Genomic DNA, 19,043 nt, shown 5'->3' on the forward strand with positions numbered 1-19,043 from the left:
CAACACCTCTACCTGTCTCCTCTTGGTTAGTTGGTTTTAAACAACCATAACTAATCCTTAAACTGCAAACTGAATTACCCCTGCTTTCCCACTTCCAGCACCTACCAGCTAGTAAGATCTGCAGCACCTAGTGAAGGCTCGGACTGGTACTGAAACAACATTTGACTTCTGCTCTTTTGGAGTCACCAGCCTAAGCCCTGCACACAGGTGTCCAGGATGCCATTGAATTCTGTATCCCTCACCTTGCAAGAACTTGGACTTCGGAAAAGAACAAAACTGTGTGTAACAACAGACAGCTACTAGATGAAACACTGGCAAAACATGATAGAGTTGCAGAAAGACATTTCATCTTCATTCATCAGTGAGCTTAGAGTTTTGGCAAAACGTGTAATTCGCTTTCATCGCTACCCGTGAAATAAAACCCAAACACTAATGAATAAAATATGTTGTCAAATTCACTGCAAGCTTGAGCAGCGAAGAGCTGCAAGAACAGCTGCGGATCTGAGGCAAGGGGGGCAAAGCTACCACGATGAAACATTCATGTATGTTTACTTAGGTCCCTTTGCCTTTTCCAGGTTGCCAGACCAGCGAACTAGTTCAACCACCTTGCAGTTTCTGTGTGCTCCTGATACATGGATGAAACAATTGCTATTACTGACAGGGAGGCAGGCAAGGTAGTGATAAGAAGACCATCTGTTATAGGAGATCCTCAATAACAGCTTCACAGAATCATACAACTGCTGATAGATTCGCCACTTATCACAGAGAAAACCTGTTAAATGCAATCCAATGAACCCATTGCGTGAATCAGCAGCATCCATCAGGGATTTCTACATGATTGTGCCTCTTGCAAAATTATGATGGACAAACCTTCAAGATAACAGCGAAAACCATAGGAACTAAACTCTTGCGTCATTGACGAACTGTCATCAGTTTCAAACTTCACTAGTCATGGTGGGAGATTCAGGGCAGACAAAATGAAGTACTTCTTCATACAGTGCAATAGTTAAACCTATAGGATTTGCTTCCACATGTGACCTATGTTGCCACCAACTTAGATGTCTTTAAAGCAGGATTAGACAAAGCCAGGTTGGCCCACCTGCCCTGCACCTGAGATCATAAATGACAACCCTGTGTCTAAAACATTGCATGCTCTGGTAATCAGCTGATGATTGGGGCTTCCATGCACAGTGCTATTTTATTTTGTAAAAGCATATCCGAACCATTCCATATATATGAAATCTAAGCAGTGTACACTATGTGCAATTTAAAAACAATTCCATTAGAACAAAATACAACCTAAAACTCATATAACAACAGTATAAAAACAAATTGCAGCAATCAAAGCAAATAAAATAACAACACTTCAGGGGATTTACAGAGAGCAGGGTTCAATATTATGGTCCAAGGAAAATTATGCAAAATGATGCCAGGTGGTTGACAGGTATGTGTCCCCAGTTACCTGTCATACTTGGCCTATTGTGGGCCGGGGTGTGTGTGGAGAGGAATTGGACCTGCTGACTCAATCCAGTTCCTCACATCTGGAAGAGAGTGTTCTACCATGTGGCAAAACCCCATCCTCTGTGCATTTGAAATCTCTTTGTACCTCGGCCACTTTGCCCACAAAGGCTGCATCCACACCATATATTTAAAGCACTACTATACCACTTTGAACAGTCAAGGCTTCTCCCAAGAAATTCTGGGAACTGTCATTTGTTAAAGGGTGCTGAGAGTTGTTAGGAAACCTCTCTTGCTCTCACAGAGTTGCAGCATCCAGAGCTCCTTGGGAAGAGAGATAGATTGTTAAACCACCCTGTGGCACTGGGGGTGGGGGTAGGGGCTTCCTAATACCTCTCAGAATCCTTAAACTACATTTCCCAAAATTCTTTGGGGGAAGGCTTGGCTATTAAAGTAGCATCACTGTACTTTAAACATAAGATGTGGATGTAGATGAAACACTCCTTCCCAGCTCATCTCATTCTGGGCCATTATGTTACTTACTGCTTTCCTCAGCTGTCAAGATCAGAGGTTTTTACTCCCATGCTACTTTTTGTGAGGTGGCCTTTGAGCTCTGCGCCGGGAGATGAGTGTGGGCAGAGCATTAATTAGGCAGCAGAGATTGGCAGGTTAAGCTGACAGCAAAGCAGGAAGAAAAAAAGAGGGGAACGGATGGCTGAGAGTCGTCAGATAAAATAAGCCATCCCGTGGCTGACCGCTTGCTCCACACTGAACATATTATCATTGCCTGCTGACACTCTATAAACTCCGTTCTCCGTGCATTTTTAAAACAGAAATTACTTTGCTTGACAAGCTCAGGAGCCTCAAGGTAGCTCGTGCAGGGCTTTCAGAAAACATTTTTCACGCTCCCGCCCATGCATAGCTGTACATTCAGCTGACTGTTGCCTGTGCCATGAGAGGGAGGGGAGGAAACCAAAGAACATAGCCACCTCACGTCAGCTACCAAGCAAAAGTTTTCCTTTCTCCTCTGCAAATTTATGGTGGATTGCCGGAAGAAATATCAACAACCTCGGATATGCAGATGACACAACCTTGATGGCAGAAAGTGAGGAGTTAAAGAACCTTTTAATGAGGGTGAAAGAGGAGAGTGCAAAATATGGTCAACATCAAAAAAACTAAGATCATGGTCACTGGTCCCATCACCTCCTGGCAAACAGAAGGGGAAGAAATGGAGGCAGTGAGAGATTTTACTTTCTTGGGTTCCATGATCACTGCAGATGGTGACAGCAGTCACGAAATTAAAAGACGCCTGCTTCTTGGGAGAAAAGCAATGACAAACCTAGACAGCATCTTAAAAAGTAGAGAAATCACCTTGCCAACAAAGGTCCATATAGTAAAAGCTATGGTATTTCCAGTAGTGATGTATGGAAGTGATAGCTGGACCATAAAGAAGGCTGATCGCCGAAGAATTGATGCTTTTGAATTATGGTGCTGGAGGAGACTCTTGAGAGTCCCATGGACTGCAAGAAGATCAAACCTATCTATTCTTAAGGAAATCAGCCCTGAGTGCTCACTGGAAGGACAGATCCTGAAGCTGAGGCTCCAATACTTTGGCCATCTCATGAAAAGAGAAGACTCCCTGAAAAAGACCCTGATGTTGGGAAAGATTGAGGGCACAAGGAGAAGGGGATGACAGAGGATGAGATGGTTGGACAGTGTTCTCAAAGCTACCAACATGAGTTTGACCAAACTGTGAGAGGCAGTGGAAGACAGGAGTGCCTGGTGTGCTCTGGTCCATGGGGTCACGAAGAGTCGGACATGACTAAACAACTAAACAACAACAAAGTCTGTCTATAGATCTGCGAACCGCCTGAGATTTTGTGATGAAGAGCAGTATATAAATTTAATAAATAATAATAATAATAACCATAGAATTGTAGAGTTGGAAGGGAATCTTTTGCCCAACGTGGGGCTTGAACAACCACAACCCTGAGAGCCATCCCAGCCCTTTCTCTTATGTTGACTGTCTTACATTGCCCAGCAAACCCTCACTATATGTACTGAGGCTATCAGAATCCTGTTCTCAGGGACTGATGAAACTGCCCCTTTCTCCTCAGTTTTGCAACGTTAAGTTCAGTTCCCCACAATTAATTTTTTAAAATTTTGTTAAAAAAAAAAACGGACAATACGCACAAAGTGAGAAACAAACAATAACAACAGAATAATGTGAGTTTAACACAAGGAGCTTTCAATAATAAAGCCGAAAGAAAAAAGAAACAAATCAGGAGTTAACAAAACGAATACAATTATATAATTATAAACAGGATATAAAAACACAACAGAAAGGCTTTCATTTCTGGGTAAGTTTGCCTCCAGCTCTGAGCAGCGTTTAGCAGTAACAAGCAAGCAAGAGAAGCTTTGAGGAAACAGCCCCCATTCTCAACCATAAACTGGAGGCATAAAGAATTCATCTCAGAGATAAATTCTGAAAAAATGTGACAAGGTTTGACAAGCATTTGTAATTTGTATAGTTCCTGTTTTGGGAGCTCTGCCCTTAATAAATAGGCAGCTTGTTATGGACAGAATTTGTCCATATATTTTGTTGCTGTGAGCTATTTCTCGTAAGAAATGAAATCCCAACGGTTAACTGAAATTTGCCCAAATGATGAATCATAGATGATGTACTCATCCCTTTGATAGACTGAATTAATCAATGTGCCTTCCATTGCTAGAGCGCAATCCGTGCTGTCTTTGAGTCGGCGATGCTGGACAGGAAATTTTCTCTGGATATTTAACCACGAAGCCTGCAATCGTAAGCAGACTTGCTAGGAAGCTGACAGTGTATTGAATGGCCCCGTCTCCCACAGTACTGTCTGCACTGAGTGACAGCAGCTCTCTGGGGTTTCAGAAAGGGGCCTAACCCAGACCCACCTGGTGGCACCAGAGACTGAACTTTCCACATGCAAATTAGTTACTCTAACACTGAGCTATGGACCTTTCCCATCACTCAGAAGCAGATCCCATTGAACTGCGAAGGCTTTCTTCCAGTTTACAGCACATAGCCTCGGACTACACACGAAACCAAGGTGACTAGACAAACAAAAGCAGTTCCATTTGAGCAAACAGGGCATTGCTCCACCAAGCTCAGTATGCCCTCGGCCAGCTCCCACCTGCCTCCCTTCTTATTTACAACCAATCTAGCAAGTAACACTACTCAACAGCCCTCTCCTCCTCCTTAGTCATAGAACTCAGCAGAGAGGAGTGTGGGGAGAAAACAAGAATTGGTTTGCTCTGCCTGCCTGCCATTGAGTCTGGCTCCACCTACCACTGGGCTCCCTGCCTTATTCCCTTCAAATCCTAGTGGGCATCAGCCACCACTTCAGGCACTAACTGTAGTCACACTGTCGAAGCTGTGAATGGCTGCACCTTCTACCATGTTCCGTGTTTTAAAGGTGGCAGCACAAAACACAACACGAGCAGAACTGGGGAACAAGAGATTTTTCTGATAGTCTGCGCAAGGACTGGGAAACCCTGGCTCTGCATTCAGCTGCCCCATGTCACATGTGGTGAGTTCCCATATGGTTTGCAGTATATCTCTGGGCAGAGGGGTATTCTTAGGCCCTGGACTGAACCCTGCCCACCTAGTTTTGTGGATGGATTTTAATGGGTAGGAGGGAATATATTAATTACAATTTATCCTTCCAGGAAGTCATGTGTGGGGGTTGAACAGAGTTTTAAAATCCCATCGTTGGCAGCAAAATTAAAAGCATGGGAATTAGGCTGCAAAGCCTCCTTTTGAGCAAATCCAGCTAATGAAGTAAGATGGCTTCCCCCTTCTTACCCCACTTAACAAAGAGTCGGGCAACAACTTGTAAAGTAAGTTTAAAAATAAGATTTTCTTACTTTATAATCATGCATTGGATCACAGTAAGGAAGCAGGGGAAAAACTATAAGCAGACAAAATACCAGCTTCAAGCATCTGCCTGTAAAAGAAAACAGAACGTGAGACAGAGAGGAGAAGAAGAAGTGCTACATGTTCCTTTTCTCCAGGAAAGGAGGGGAAATGACATCACACAGAGCCCTCTCTATCAAATGTATTTCTATGATCTGAATATCTGCCTATCAGCAATACAGCTCTGTGGACTTAGCCCCTTCTCATGCTAACCAGCAAGAGTACACATTTGTTAGGTTTGGCTGATAATCTCTGACTAGTCTGGTCACTGGGCTGCTCTAGATAGGAAGAACTACAAAAGGCTTCTTGCTTGGGCTGAGACTTTCCTGGGGAACTCTGATCCTGCATGGCTCTGGGTCTTTAGCTTTGACACCTGGCTCCCCTCTCACAGCTGCCTGAAGTCAAGACCTGACAAGGCAGCCTGGTTCGCATATCACCAAACTATGACTTAGCACGAAGGGCAGGGAAGCTTTGGGGCCCTGTGGGCCAGATCCTTATCTAGCCCCACCCCATGGGTCAACTTTTGACAGGTGGGCAAGACAGCCAACATACTTAATTTTGCACTTTCTGAAAAAATACACAAACTGAATACACAGCCCTCCTTCAAAATTTCACTTTTCTGGATTTTGCAAAACAGTTCTGTAGCCAAATGATATGTGCAAAAATGCATACAAAAATGGGGGGGGGTACAAAATGCACGAAAACACAGGGATTGGGAACCTGTGGCCCTCTGGATGTTGTTGAGCTACAACTTTCACCATCACTGACTAATGTGGGTGGGTCTGATTGGAGCTGGAGTCCTGTAATATTTCTAGCCACTGAGCCAAAAGCTCAATATGCTTTAGCTGCCATTTTGGGCTAGGCTGCCCTACCTGACTGCTTACCTCCTTTTCACCTGCTTCACTTCCCATCTCTGCCAGCTCTCGTCCACCTGGTGTCAGCTCCACTTATACGCTCCATTTAACCTTTGCTCAGCAGCCTCAAGTCACACGTGCAGCAAAGGTCTCCTAAATGCCAGTCCAGGGCCCTGTGAGAGGCATGTTGCCGTCACATGGCCAGAAAGGACAAAGGAGAATGTCAAGTGTCTATCTCTACTGCCCCTGTATCTTGAGGTAGAGAGAGCAGATGTGAAAGGAGAAGGCATTCTATAGGAGGAAGAGATGGGAGAAAGTCTGACTGTGCTGTGAGGTTACCCTATAAGGTTGGAGTCAAAACGTGGGTGGGGTTGGAGGCAGGTGGAGTTACCTCCCTTTCTGCCCCACCATCCTAGTGCCACCAGGTAACCACAACCTGGTTGCCTTCTTATTCACGCAGTGCATTGTCAACTTCCACCTTCCTTCTCAGTCTCAGTGTTGCTCTAGTGGAAGTCAACAGGCAGTAGGAGGATGGGGGCAAACCAGAATTAGCTGGCTCTGTCTTGAAGCAGTTCTGGCTCCACATACTGTTGGTCTCCCTTCCTTGCGTCTCACCAGTCCCAATGGCCACCAGCCACCACTGCCCCTTTCTCTTCTTGAGATCCACATGAAATTAGGCCCAGGGCCTCATGAAACTGAGCTGAGAGCCACAGGGCACTCCTTGGGTGCTTCTGGACCAGTGTTTGTCATGGGGTGGGTGTTTCACATTTTTCAAGACCACTTCCACACTATTCATTTAATGCGGTATCAAACCACTTTAAACAGTCATGGCTTCCCTCAAAGTATCCTGGGGATTGTAGCTTGTTAAGAGCACTGAGAATTATTAGGAGAGCTACAATTCCCAGAATTCCCCCCTGGGAAGAGGGACTGGTTGATAAACCGTGCTGGAAACTGTATCTCTCTAAGGGAAATAGGGTCTCCAAAGACCACCCTTAACAAACTACATTTCTCAGGATTGTTTGGAGGAAGTACGACTATTTAAGGAGTATCGTAGTGCTTTAAATGTACAATACAGATGTGGCCCAAGACTCTACACAGTGTCATGACCATCCAAGTGCCTGCCTGTATTCCCCCGCCCCTCACATTTTATTTAATCCAGATTTAGTCTTCCCAGGGGAGAATCCAGTAATTATTATATTTTTTAACAACAGCAAGAATGATACAGTTGTCAACAACATGTCTGCAACATCTGAATGCAACATTGCAATATGGAGACCCCGTGTGAAAGAGCCCTTTTATGATGATGATGATGATGATGATGATGATGATGAATTAAATTTACAAGTTGCTTTTTTTGCTACAGCAACCCAATGTGATTTACAATATTTTAAGCATAAACAAACACGTACATACATTAAAACCAGCATCAAAAAAAGAGAAAAACCTAAAAGACAATTCTATTTTTTTAAAAAAATTAAAGCATCCCACCTGTGCAAAAAGGCCATAGTTAAAAGCTAAATGCCTGATAAAAAAAATGAATGCATTTGCCAGGCACCTAAAAATTTATAACGATGGCGCCAGGTGAGCATCCCTCTTTAAGTGGGGGCATAGTTGATGTGCTGACACTGAGATTTTATTTTTATTTTATGGAGAAGGAAGGCTAAGTTTGCCTTAATTCTTGCCACTATTTTTCTCTTTCCCCCCTTTTTTTACAGTGTCGGTTCCTTAAAAAAGCCTCTAGAATTTATTTATGAGCACACAATTTGTCACAGTGCAGCTGCAAGCAGGATTTGTGATTGGGTTTTAAATTGGAGAAGTGGATGTTTTGTTGTCTTTTCCCTTCTCTGTGTTTGCAACCTTTATCAAGTTATCCCCCCCAGCCCACTGCCATTCTTTTAATATTGCATTCCCCAGCTGAATGGCTGAGGATGGTGTCGCTCTATTTGTGAGGATTTCACAGAAATCCTTTGAAGCAGCCTTGGCACCAATTAGGGCTTACAGTGGCTTTGGAGGCTTCTATAAATAACATTTCTGATGAGCCAGGTTCCTTTCTAATGCTTTGACACATTTTTCCCTTGGGTTGCTAGCATATATTTCACTCTGGGTTTTTACTCATTCCATTTACATGCCACCCTTCCTCTTAGAGGTTTCCCCTCCCATTTTATCTTCACAACAACCCTTTGAAGTAGGCCGGGGTAAACTAGAGATTTACTGGGGGGTTTTTTCCACATCCTGCCTTTTTATTGTGAAGATTCCTGAATAGGGATGGAATGGATCAGTCTATTCAAAGTGTGTGTCACCTAAGGCCATTCCATCCTGTTTCTGCATAAATCTGTGATTTTTTTAATCTGCAAAAAAAAAGTTTTAAATTATGCATTTTAAACGCATTTAAACATTTTACACATTTAAATAATGCATTTTAAAATGTATTTTCTCACAAAATACGCATATCTTAACACATTAATTCTAAAACTTTGCATTTTAAATATTTGCATTGTTGATTTATTCATTTTTGAGCCAATAAACTTGGCGTGTGAAATGTGGTTGATAAGCAGGGCAGCATACACATCATACATGTAAAGCACATATTTTCCCCAGAGAATCCTGGGAACTGCAGTTTGTTAAGGGTGCTGGGAATGATAAACTACAGTTCCCCTGATTCTCTGGGGGAAATCGCATGCTTTAAACATATAGCTGACATTTTGACCTGCATATTAACTCAGTAAGTATGGATTAGGTCAGTTGTATCAGAATTCACAGCTGAATTCCACAAGCATGCCTATTCCCAAAAGAATAATCATAATAAATTGTAGTTTTATATTTGTTATTATTGTTAAAAGTGGAAACTTAAGGATCAACACCTTATGGATCGCCTCTCCCCATATGAACCCAGACCCTGTGCTTGTCATCTGAGGCCCTTCTCTATATCCTCCATCCCACAGAGGTTCAGAGGGTGGCAACAAGAGAACGGGCCTTTTCTGTGGTGACTCCCCAATTGTGGAACGCTCTCCGCAGAGAGGCTCACCTGGCGCCTTCATTACATGTCTTTAGGCACCCGGCAAAAACATTCCTCTTTACCCAGGTCTTTGGCTATTACATAAACTATGGCCTGTAAAAGTGTTGGGGAGAGGATTGTTATCTTGATGACTAACTTATTATTAGGTTGTTTGTCAGGATGCTTTTAGAGGGACTCAGGTGGCGCTGTGGGTTAAACCACAGAGCCTAGGACTTGCCGATCAGAAGGTCGGCAGTTCGAATCCCCGTGATGGGGTGAGCTCCCATTGCTCAGTCCCTGCTCCTGCCAACCTAGCAGTTCGAAAGCATGTCAAAGCGCAAGTAGATCTTTGGACAAAGGGGTGGTATATAAACTAAATTAACAACAACAACCTGCAACAAAATGTCGCAGTGCATGTCCAGCTCCTAGCAGCGGTGCTGCTGCTTAAGGGTGCCAGCCCACCATGGCCACCTCCAGGATACTTTGAGCCAGGGGTGGAGAACTGCTTTCATACCAAGGGCCACATTCCTATCTGGGTAACCCTCCAGGGGCCACATCCATGTGGTGGGTGGTGCCTGAGGAAAATGTGGACCAAGCAACAAATGTACGCTGCTTCCTCAGCACACCCTTCTCATCCCACACACTGCCTTTATTTTGCCTGGCTGGAGTGTGTACTTGAATTCTGACAATGCTTCTTGCTTGTCTGGATGGAAGACACAACGGGATGTGTGAGTGTGACTCAGCCTACTGCAGAAAGGTGAGATTTGCATCAGCTGCTTTACCTGCTTTCGCCTCTGGCCCCATGAATCCTGAAGAATCTGTGTTTTAGGATACCATTGTATTATACCACTTAGAAATCTTGTAACAGCTTTCTGCACCCACACAGAGCACGTTACAGCAGGCTGACTATTAACAGTCCATAGGCATCTTTAATTCCTTCAGTGTTTGTATTGGGAATGTAGAACTGAGAAGCTGGCTTTACTTAGGCATAGAAAGTGCTGATTACAGGTACTGCTTTAGAAGTGGACAAAAGTAAGTAGCTGCCTCAATGGGCTACGGAGGTCTACTTTCTTTTCAGAGTCTTAATCTTAGTCACACAGAACAGACGAGGCATGGCTCTGGCTCCTCAGCATCTAGCATCTTACAAATCCCTGGAAATGGTGTCTCCTGAAAAACCCAGAATTTCACGAAGTCATTTGTGGAAGAAAACACACAGATAAATAAAGAGAATATGGAACCCTCTCCTGGGTGGCATTGGGAATCCAAGACCTAGAATCAGAATTTTTGAATTGGAAAGGACTCTGAGGGTCATCAAGTCCAACCCCCTGCAGTGCAGGAATCTCAGCTAAAGCTTCCATGATGGATGGCCATTCAACCTCTGCTTAAAAACCTCCAAGGAAGGAGAGTCCAAAACCTCCTGAGGGAGACCATTCCACTGCCAAACTGCTCTTATTGTCAGAAAGTTTTTCCTGATGTTTAGTTAGGACCCACATGAAATAGAAGGAAGGGGTTGTGGTCAGTTGGCTTTATAAGACTTGGCAACTTTTCTCTCTCATTGTGAATCTTTGCACCTGGAATATAGCACACCTCCCGGGATATCCTGTTTCCTTTGCACACTACTGTCTCTGTCGCTCTCAATAGGGAGTCTACCTACCACATGTCTATTCTGGGGAGTAGAAGGAATTGTTCCATACACCGTGCTTTCCAAAGCAACATCAATGATTTCTATAGTCTGCAACTGCTGTCCTTGAGACTTTCCTTCTTGTCTATTGGATCTTATCTGGGTATTATTGGGATAGGTTACAAAGTCAGGAACCTTATGGTTCAAGTTCTTCCTACTCCTTCCTTTCAACTTGCCTTCTCCAGACTGCAATTCCCTTTTTCTGAGATCATTTCCTTGAAAGGTAGCAAGTTGGTTATCATCCATGATCAGTAGTCTTAGATCTTGAAGGGATTAGGTGAAGAATGGAAAACGGCTCCTCCAAGCCCATCTCCTCCTGTCTTTTCCTCCTTTTGAGGTGGGGGCAGGAATCAGTTCTGAGCATTGTACCTTTCACAGTCACCTCAGGGTATTCTGAGGTCAGCGGCTGCTTTCCTAGCTCCTCTAGCCCAGAATCCAAGATGAGGGCATGGAATCGATTTTGCCGACTTAATAACACAGCATGGCTCCTGACAATCCCATTTCTGTGAGCCACATTCCTCCAGGGGTTCGTTTCTTGCAATGGGCGGTCTTCCTTCTCTGTAGGGGCGTCCTACCTATGTTGCTGTTCCAGCACAGTCCACTCATCTCTATCAAGAAACTCAGTATCTTGTCCTTTAGATTAAAGTTGTGTGCCTCAAGTTGCTGTACCTTCTTTTCCAGCAAGGCAACTCATTTTACACATTATCCAGCAGGAAGACAAACATGTCATAAAACCTAAAATATTGTTACACCCCACCCCAATCTCCACCAGCAGCACAAGATTCCAGATGTTTACCCAGGGTATGTGTTTCCTTTGGGGAATAAAGCACAGTAGAGACTGCAGTGTCTTCATGATGTATGGTTTTATTCTCACATATATACAACCTTAACTTAGATGGAGGGATTGCAGCGCATTCACATCCTATGAGGGTCTGGCTTCCCGCATAAGGGCAGCATTGGATGTGAAGGATAGCAAAAAGCCATCCTCTTTCTTCGTTCCTTCCTGTCGTTCCCAATTCACATGGAGTTCTGCTCCTTCCTCTCCTTCTTTCTGCTGACTCCCAGGACCGCCTATCAACCATTCAAGGTTAAAACTTTAAACCCAACCTTTGCCTCTGCCCACTGCCACCCAACAAATAAGGGGCCCTACGTCCCCTTGCCCAACAGTCTGGCCCTCTGATGGTTTCCTTGATGGGCCATCACTAGTCTTTTTTAAAAAATATGCTTTTTATTAGTTTTCTTACTTAACAAACACACACAAGAAATTAACAAAAATAAAAAACATACATACATCCATAAATCCATATGTTCTTACAAAATAACGTATGCCACCATGTTCTTAATTCCCAATTCCTTATCTTCCCCAACAGACTTCAGTCTTCCTCAATGCGGGTCTGTCTTATCTGTTTAATAAACTGCTTCTTTAATCATTTTGCCATTTCTTCTGTTATCTGAATACTATACTTATAATCCATATTGTGGTTTGCGAAAATTAATCAAAGCATGTCCAGGTTTTAAATATTCTTTTTAAATTTCCCACTTCTTTTTGAACTTTTGGTTTGGCTGTCTCCTAATTGTCTCCGCCATTTTTGCCAATTTGAGATATTCAAATAATTTACTCTGCCTTTCCTCTTTTGTTGGTACTAATTCTCCTTTCCAATTTCTGGCAATTAGCCTTTGTCCCCTGCTAATGGGCCATCCAGCTAGCTCTGCCTCTTGGCTGGTTACCATAACAAAATCCAAGGGGGGTTCTGTGTTTAGCAAAGTTGAATCAAACCATTATTTCTGTTACTAAATCATAACACATTTAGGCAAAATCTACCACCACCCCAATCATCACAGTAAGGTAAAAAGGTATAGCACCCCCGGATTGTTAAGTCCAGTCAAAGACAACAATGGGATTACAGTGCTCATCTTGCTTTTCAGGCCAAGGGAGCTGGCGTTTGTCCACAGACAGATTTCCAGGTCATGTGGCCAGCATGACTAAACTAAGGTTACCAGATTTTTTTCAATGAATCCGGGGACACTTTTCAACTTCAATGGATTTTGCATGGGGACTGATCTGTAAATCCGGGGACTGTCCCCTGGAAACAGGGTAACCTTAGACTAAACCGCTTCTGGTGCAACGGGACACCGTGACGGAAACCAGAGCGCACGGAAACGCCGTTTACCTTCTCACCGCAGTGGTACCTATTTATCTACTTGCACTGGTATGCTTTCGAACTGCTAGGTTGGCAGGAGCTGGGACAGAGCAACAAAAGCTCACCCCGTCGCGGGGATTCGAACAGCGGCCTTCTGATTGGCAAGCCCAAGAGGTTCAGTGGTTTAGACCACAGTGCCACCCGTGTCCCTTTTAATCATCACAGTATCATACCTAGAGAGCATACTGACCAGTCTGGGCAAAGGGAAGAGTGCTGCACTGATGCAATTTTTAAAGCATCCCCTGAATGAATTTCTGCTCAATTTATCCTCAAGGATGATGGGAAGTGGCAGCTGACTTTTTGCCCTTACTTTGTACATCTGGTTCTGGAGACAGACAGACACACAAAACACAGTGTCTCAGAGGGGGCAATAGCTGGCTATCAATGCACACAACAGAATTACAATACAGCAAGTAAAAGAAGCAAACTCAGCCAGAAGCAAGGATCATTCCAAGGGTAGGTTTGTGTTGGAAAGACAAGGTGTCATTTGATTCAGAAAAAAGGGAATGTTTGTATGATGTCATTTTCCGCACTGCGAAGGAAGTGTGTCCCTCTGCCCCACCTGAGTAACACAACGGTACTGCAAATGGGCCTAGTTAGGTACCCAGTGAACACAGTTTCACAAATATAATGCCACCAAATAGTACAAACCCAGACAAGTATTTATCAATAAATATTTAAGAAATTGTTCAGAAATAAACTTTTGGGTACATTAGCATGTGGTGTAATGGTTAGTGTGTCAAATTGGGACCTGGGAGACCAGGGTTCATATTCCCACTCAGCCATGAAACTCACAGGGTGACCCTGAGCCAGTGATTGTCCCTCATTCTAGCTTACATCACAGGAGAGGATAAAGCAGGGAAGGGTAAACAATAAATGTCACCTTGAGCTCATTGGATGTAAATGTAATAATTACACAAAATTACATGGGCATAGTAGTCTAAAAGTTAGCTTTGGCAAGCAGCACTGAAATATTTATGTGCTGAAAGGCACCCTGGAAGACCCCATTACTAGACACGTCGTCATAATGAGACTTATATGCTTCGCGCACACACACACCCCGCCCCCCATTTCTCCACGAGGCAGCCTACCGTTGGTCAAACATTTGCAAGGCAGTGAGCATCTGATCTTTGTGCAGGAGCATTTGATTAGCTCGAGAACCGACTAGGGAAGCACATGGCATTTCACACGTAACAAGTGCAATCAGTCCATCTGCCAAGAACCATTCACGGCCTACCTATGGGAAGGTAATTGTGGACGTGCACTCTTGCCATCTTGGGGCCGCATTAATTATTGATTCCTGGAGAGCAAAAGTTCAGGAGCAAAACTGCACAGGAATCAATCTTTCCTTTCTTGCTGATGACACCAGAGACACAGTGTGCTGGTCCTGGGGGGAAGGTTACTGTTGGCGTAGTCAAAGTCCGGTCCTGGGTCACTGGTCTGGAAACAGTTCTCAAGGAGCGAGGTGAGGTCCGGAGCAGGAAGCCGGGCGGGGACAGGAATACTGGGGGAACAGGACTGGATGCTGGCCAAAACAGCTCATTGACGACGTTGCTCCCGCAACCTGGGACCGGGCTGACTGGCCTTTATCTTCTCTGAGGCCAGGGGCGGCCCCGGCCCCCAGGAGACCCGCCTCTCCTGGCCTTAAGGCAAGCACTCCTCCTGGGAGAAACCAGTTCCCTTCGCCTCTCTGCCCTGAGCCTCTGCAGTTCAGGAGAGGCCGAAGGGTTACTGGGCCCAGGGGGAGACTCACCTGTAGGCACTGAGTCCTCAACCACCTCCGGAGCCAGAGTGGATTCACCTGGTGCCTGCTCCTGAGGATCCGGCACAGGTGCAGGCGCTTCAGAATCAAGGCCCTGCCCCAGTTCAGCCGGCCCTGGAGGCGGGGACTCCTGTGCAGGCTGGGATTCCTCCGGTTCAGCCTCTGAATCGGAATCCCAGGCCATCACACCATCACCCCTCCCAGGCCCCCCCCTCAATCGAGGGTCTGGACCCGGCTTGCTGGGGTACGCCGCATGGAAATCTCGGAGGCAGGCAGGCGCGTGGACGTTGGCTGCTGGTTCCCAGGAACGGTCCTCCGGTCCATATGAGATACTGCAGCTTTCCCTTGTGGTATTGGGAGTCCAGAATGCGTTCCACCTCGTACTCAGGCTCCCCCTGAACCAAAACTGGCTGCGGTCGGGGACGGTTCGGGTGGAACTCGTCGGGTGGGGCCACCGGACTCAGAAGGGACCTGTGGAATACCGGGTGAACCTTCAGGGTGGCAGGCAACTGGAGATGGAATGCTACAGGCAAGACCTGGTCCATGATAGGAAACGGGCCGGTGAAACGGGCGTCCAGCTTCCGCGAAGGTCGAGAGGGGTGGAGGTGGCGAGTGGAGAGCCATACCAGGTCACCGACGTGGAGTTCTGGCCCCACCTGGCGGTGGCGGTCGGCCTGGGCCTTGTACGCCTCCTTGGCCTGGCGCAGTTGCTCCATCAATAGCTGTTGCTGGGACTGGAGCTCCTGAAGCCACTCCGTCACCGCAGGGACCACAGATGTCGGCAGCACATCCGGAAACAGCCGTGGATGATAACCGTAACTGGCCTGGAACGGGGTCTGCTGGGTGGACGCATTCACCGTGTTGTTGTAGGCGAACTCCGCCAATGCTAGGTGGTCGACCCAGTCATCCTGCTGGTAGCTGCAGTAACACCAAAGGTACTGCTCCAGCACCGCATTCGCCCGTTCCGTCTGGCCATCGGTCTGTGGGTGGTAGACAGACCTCTGTCTGAGAGACAGACCTCTGTCCCGAGGGTCTGGTGCAATGCTCGCCAGAACCGGGATGTGAACTGAACGCCTCAGTCGGACACCACACGCTCAGGTAGGCCATGCAGGCGGAAGACATGCTGAAGGTACAGCTGAGCGGTTTCCTTAGCTGTGGGTACGGATGGGCAGGGGGCACAGTGCACCATCTTAGTGAAATGGTCGGAGAAAACTAGAAGGCAGGTACAGCCACGAGACGGGGGTAAGTCCACTACAAAGTCCAGCGAAACCGTGTGCCAAGGACGTGGTGGGACTGGCAACGGCTGAAGTCGGCCGGGGGGTCGCCCGTTAGGGCCCTTGGCCCGCCGGCAGACATCACAACCTGCAACGTAGCGAGCCACATCAGCCTTCAGGTGGGGCCACCAAAACTCACGGCTTACCAGATGGGTGGTCCGATACTGCCCAAAGTCTCCCGCTGCTGGGGCATCATGGGTCATCCAGAGAACCTCAGCCCGCAGTGGCCCTGGCGGGATATACAGGCGACCGTGGTGCAGCAGAAGGCCCTGTTGCAAGACCAGCCCCGGATACTGAGGGCATGACCCTTCGGCCAGTTCCCGGAGTCGTTCCTGGGCCCAAGCGTCGACCCGCTGCTGTTCCCGCACTCGAGCCTGCAGTGGCTCAGCCTCCTGGGTGGCCAGGAATGCAGCCGGTGGTAGGATCGTGGTGGGTACTGCTTGCTGTACCGTGTCTGCATTGTCTTCAGGTTTCCAGGACAGGGCACCCGCCTTCTGGTTTTGGGAGCTAGGGATGTAGCGGATCCGGAACTGGAACCGGGAAAAGAACAACGCCCACCGGATCTGCCTTTGGTTCAGCTTGCGGGTGGTCTGGAGGTACTCCAGGTTCCGGTGGTCGGTTCTCACCTCCACCGGGTGTTGTGCCCCCTCAAGATGGTGGCGCCAGACTTCAAAGGCCACCTTGATGGCCAGTAGTTCCCGCTCCCACACGGTATAGTTACGCTCCGCTGGAAGGAGCTGGCGGGAATAGAAGGCGCAGGGTAAGAGTGGCACATCGGGTCCATACTGCTGAGACAAGACGGCACTGAGAGCCGTACTGGAGGCGTCGGTTTCTACCACAAAGGGTCGAGAGGGATCAGGATGTTGCAAGATCGGCGCTCTCTGGAAACAGGCTTTCAACCCCTGAAACGCCTCCTCTGCCTCCTTGTCCCAGGAAAACGGCGTCTTGGGGCGCAGTAGCCGGGTCAACGGGGTGGTGCGATGAGCATAATCTGCAATGAAGGTCCGGTAATAGTTGGCGAACCCCAGGAATCGCTGTAGGTCCTTGCGGTTCCGAGGTGCCGCCCATTCCCGAACCACTGCCACCTTCCCAGGATCCATCTGCACCCCATCTGGAGAGAGTCGGTGACCAAGGAAGTCCACTGACCGCTGGTGGAACTTGCACTTGCTGAGCTTCGCATACAGCAAGCGCTGCAGCACGGTCCGGACATGACCCTCGTGGAGAGCCGGGTCACGGGAGAAAACCAGAATGTCATCCAAGTACACCACCACGTACTTCTCTAGCAAGTCCTGGAACACGTGGTTGATGTACCGTTGGAACACAGCGGGTGGGTTGCACAATCCGAAGGGCATAACCAAGTATTCGAACTGCCCGTACCGGGTCCCGAATGCTGTCTTCCACTCATCCCTGGCTCAGATCCAAACTAAATTGTAGGCCCCCCGGAGGTCTAGCTTGGTGAACACCTGCGCCCCTTGCACCCGCTCCAGCAACTCTGAAATAAGGGGCAAGGGGTACCGGTCTGGGATGGTAATTTTGTTCAGGGCCTGGTAATCATGGCAAAGGCGAAGCTCCCCACATTTCTTCTTAACGAAGAGCACTGGCGCAGCGGTGGGCGAGGTAGAAGGCCTAATGAAACCACGCTCCAGGTTCTTGTGCAGGAAGTCCTGCAACGCTTTGCGCTCTGGCTCTGTTAGAGAGTATAAGCGACTCACCGGCAGGGGCGCTCCAGGCTGGAGGTCTATGCCGCAGTCAAAAGACCAATGCGGCGGCAGCTGGTCTGCCCCCCGTTCCTCGAACACGTCTTGGTAGTCCTGGTACTCGGCGGGGAGCGTGGATGCAGCCTCCTCAGTGGGTGCGGCTGCTAGCATCTCCGACTGAGCATGGGGACATGGGTCTGGGAAGTGCACAGTCCGATTGACCCAGTCAATCTGAACATTGTGAGCCTCCAGCCACTCCATCCCGAGCACCAGGGGGAACCGGGACATGGAGGCAATGTCCAAAGTTCGCACCTCCCGGTGCTGCTGGAGACACAGGACCAAGGGCTGGGTCTCCCGAGTGACGGCACCCAAATGCAGGAGCCGTCCGTCAATTGCCTCCACCTGTACAGGTTCTGGCTTGTTCTGAAGTGGCACCTGATGATGAGCGGCAAAGGCAGCGTCCATATAGGAGCGGGTTGCCCCTGAATCCACCAGAGCGTGGGTAAGAATCCAGGGCCCACCTGGAGGGTAGAGACGCACCGGAACCATGAGATGTCGCAAATCCACTGGTGAGGGCCCCTCTTGCATGGTTTGGGACCCCAGGTTGCTAGGGCCTTCGGCTACCGAGGTTGGTGGTTTCCCTGCGACTGGAATCTTCTTGGGACAGGATCGGGCGTAATGTCCACTCCCACCGCAGTAAAGACACAGGTTCCCCTCCCAACGCCGCATCTTCTCCGAGGGGGAGAGGCAAGGTCGCGCAGCTCCGAGCTGCGTTGGCTCGTCCGGCAACTCGGCTGTGGGCATGGACCTGCTGGGAAGGACTGGAGCCAGGAGCCAGGGGTGCTGGCAGTCCCAGGTCTGGCGACGGTCCTTCAACTGATCGTCTATCTGCAGGCTCCGCTGAATAAGGGTGTCCAGCGTGGTGGGACGATCCATCATGGCCAACTGGTCCAGTATCTCATCCGACAGTCCCTCAAGATACTGGTCCCGAAGTGCAGAGTCATTCCAAGACAAGTCTTGCGCCAACAGCCGAAACTCCATGGTGTAGGCGGCTGCAGTGGACTTGCCCTGTTTCAAACGCCTAATTGCCCGGTTGGCTTGACTCTCCTTCTGGGGGTTGCCGAATGCGGCCTCCAAATGGTTGCAAAACCCCATATAGTCTGTCAGCA

General features: G+C 47.7%; 1 protein-coding gene across 1 annotated transcript in view; it reads right to left on the reverse strand.

Moving 5' to 3' along the window:
* Positions 1 to 3,689: 3,689 nt before the first annotated feature.
* LOC308468244 (uncharacterized protein) overlaps positions 3,690 to 19,043 on the reverse strand; it is a 31,915-nt gene continuing 16,561 nt past the window's right edge. The window contains exons 3-4 of the mRNA XM_080990272.1: positions 5,362 to 5,441; positions 3,690 to 4,262 (exon numbers count right to left, since the gene is read on the reverse strand). Coding sequence (XP_080846398.1) covers positions 4,071 to 4,262; positions 5,362 to 5,441 — 272 coding nt within the window. The 3' untranslated portion in view covers positions 3,690 to 4,070. The remainder of the gene's footprint in view (positions 4,263 to 5,361; positions 5,442 to 19,043) is intronic.

Source organism: Podarcis pityusensis (genome assembly GCF_964106645.2).
Source record: "Podarcis pityusensis genome assembly, chromosome: Z".
Lineage (NCBI taxonomy): Eukaryota > Metazoa > Chordata > Lepidosauria > Squamata > Lacertidae > Podarcis > Podarcis pityusensis.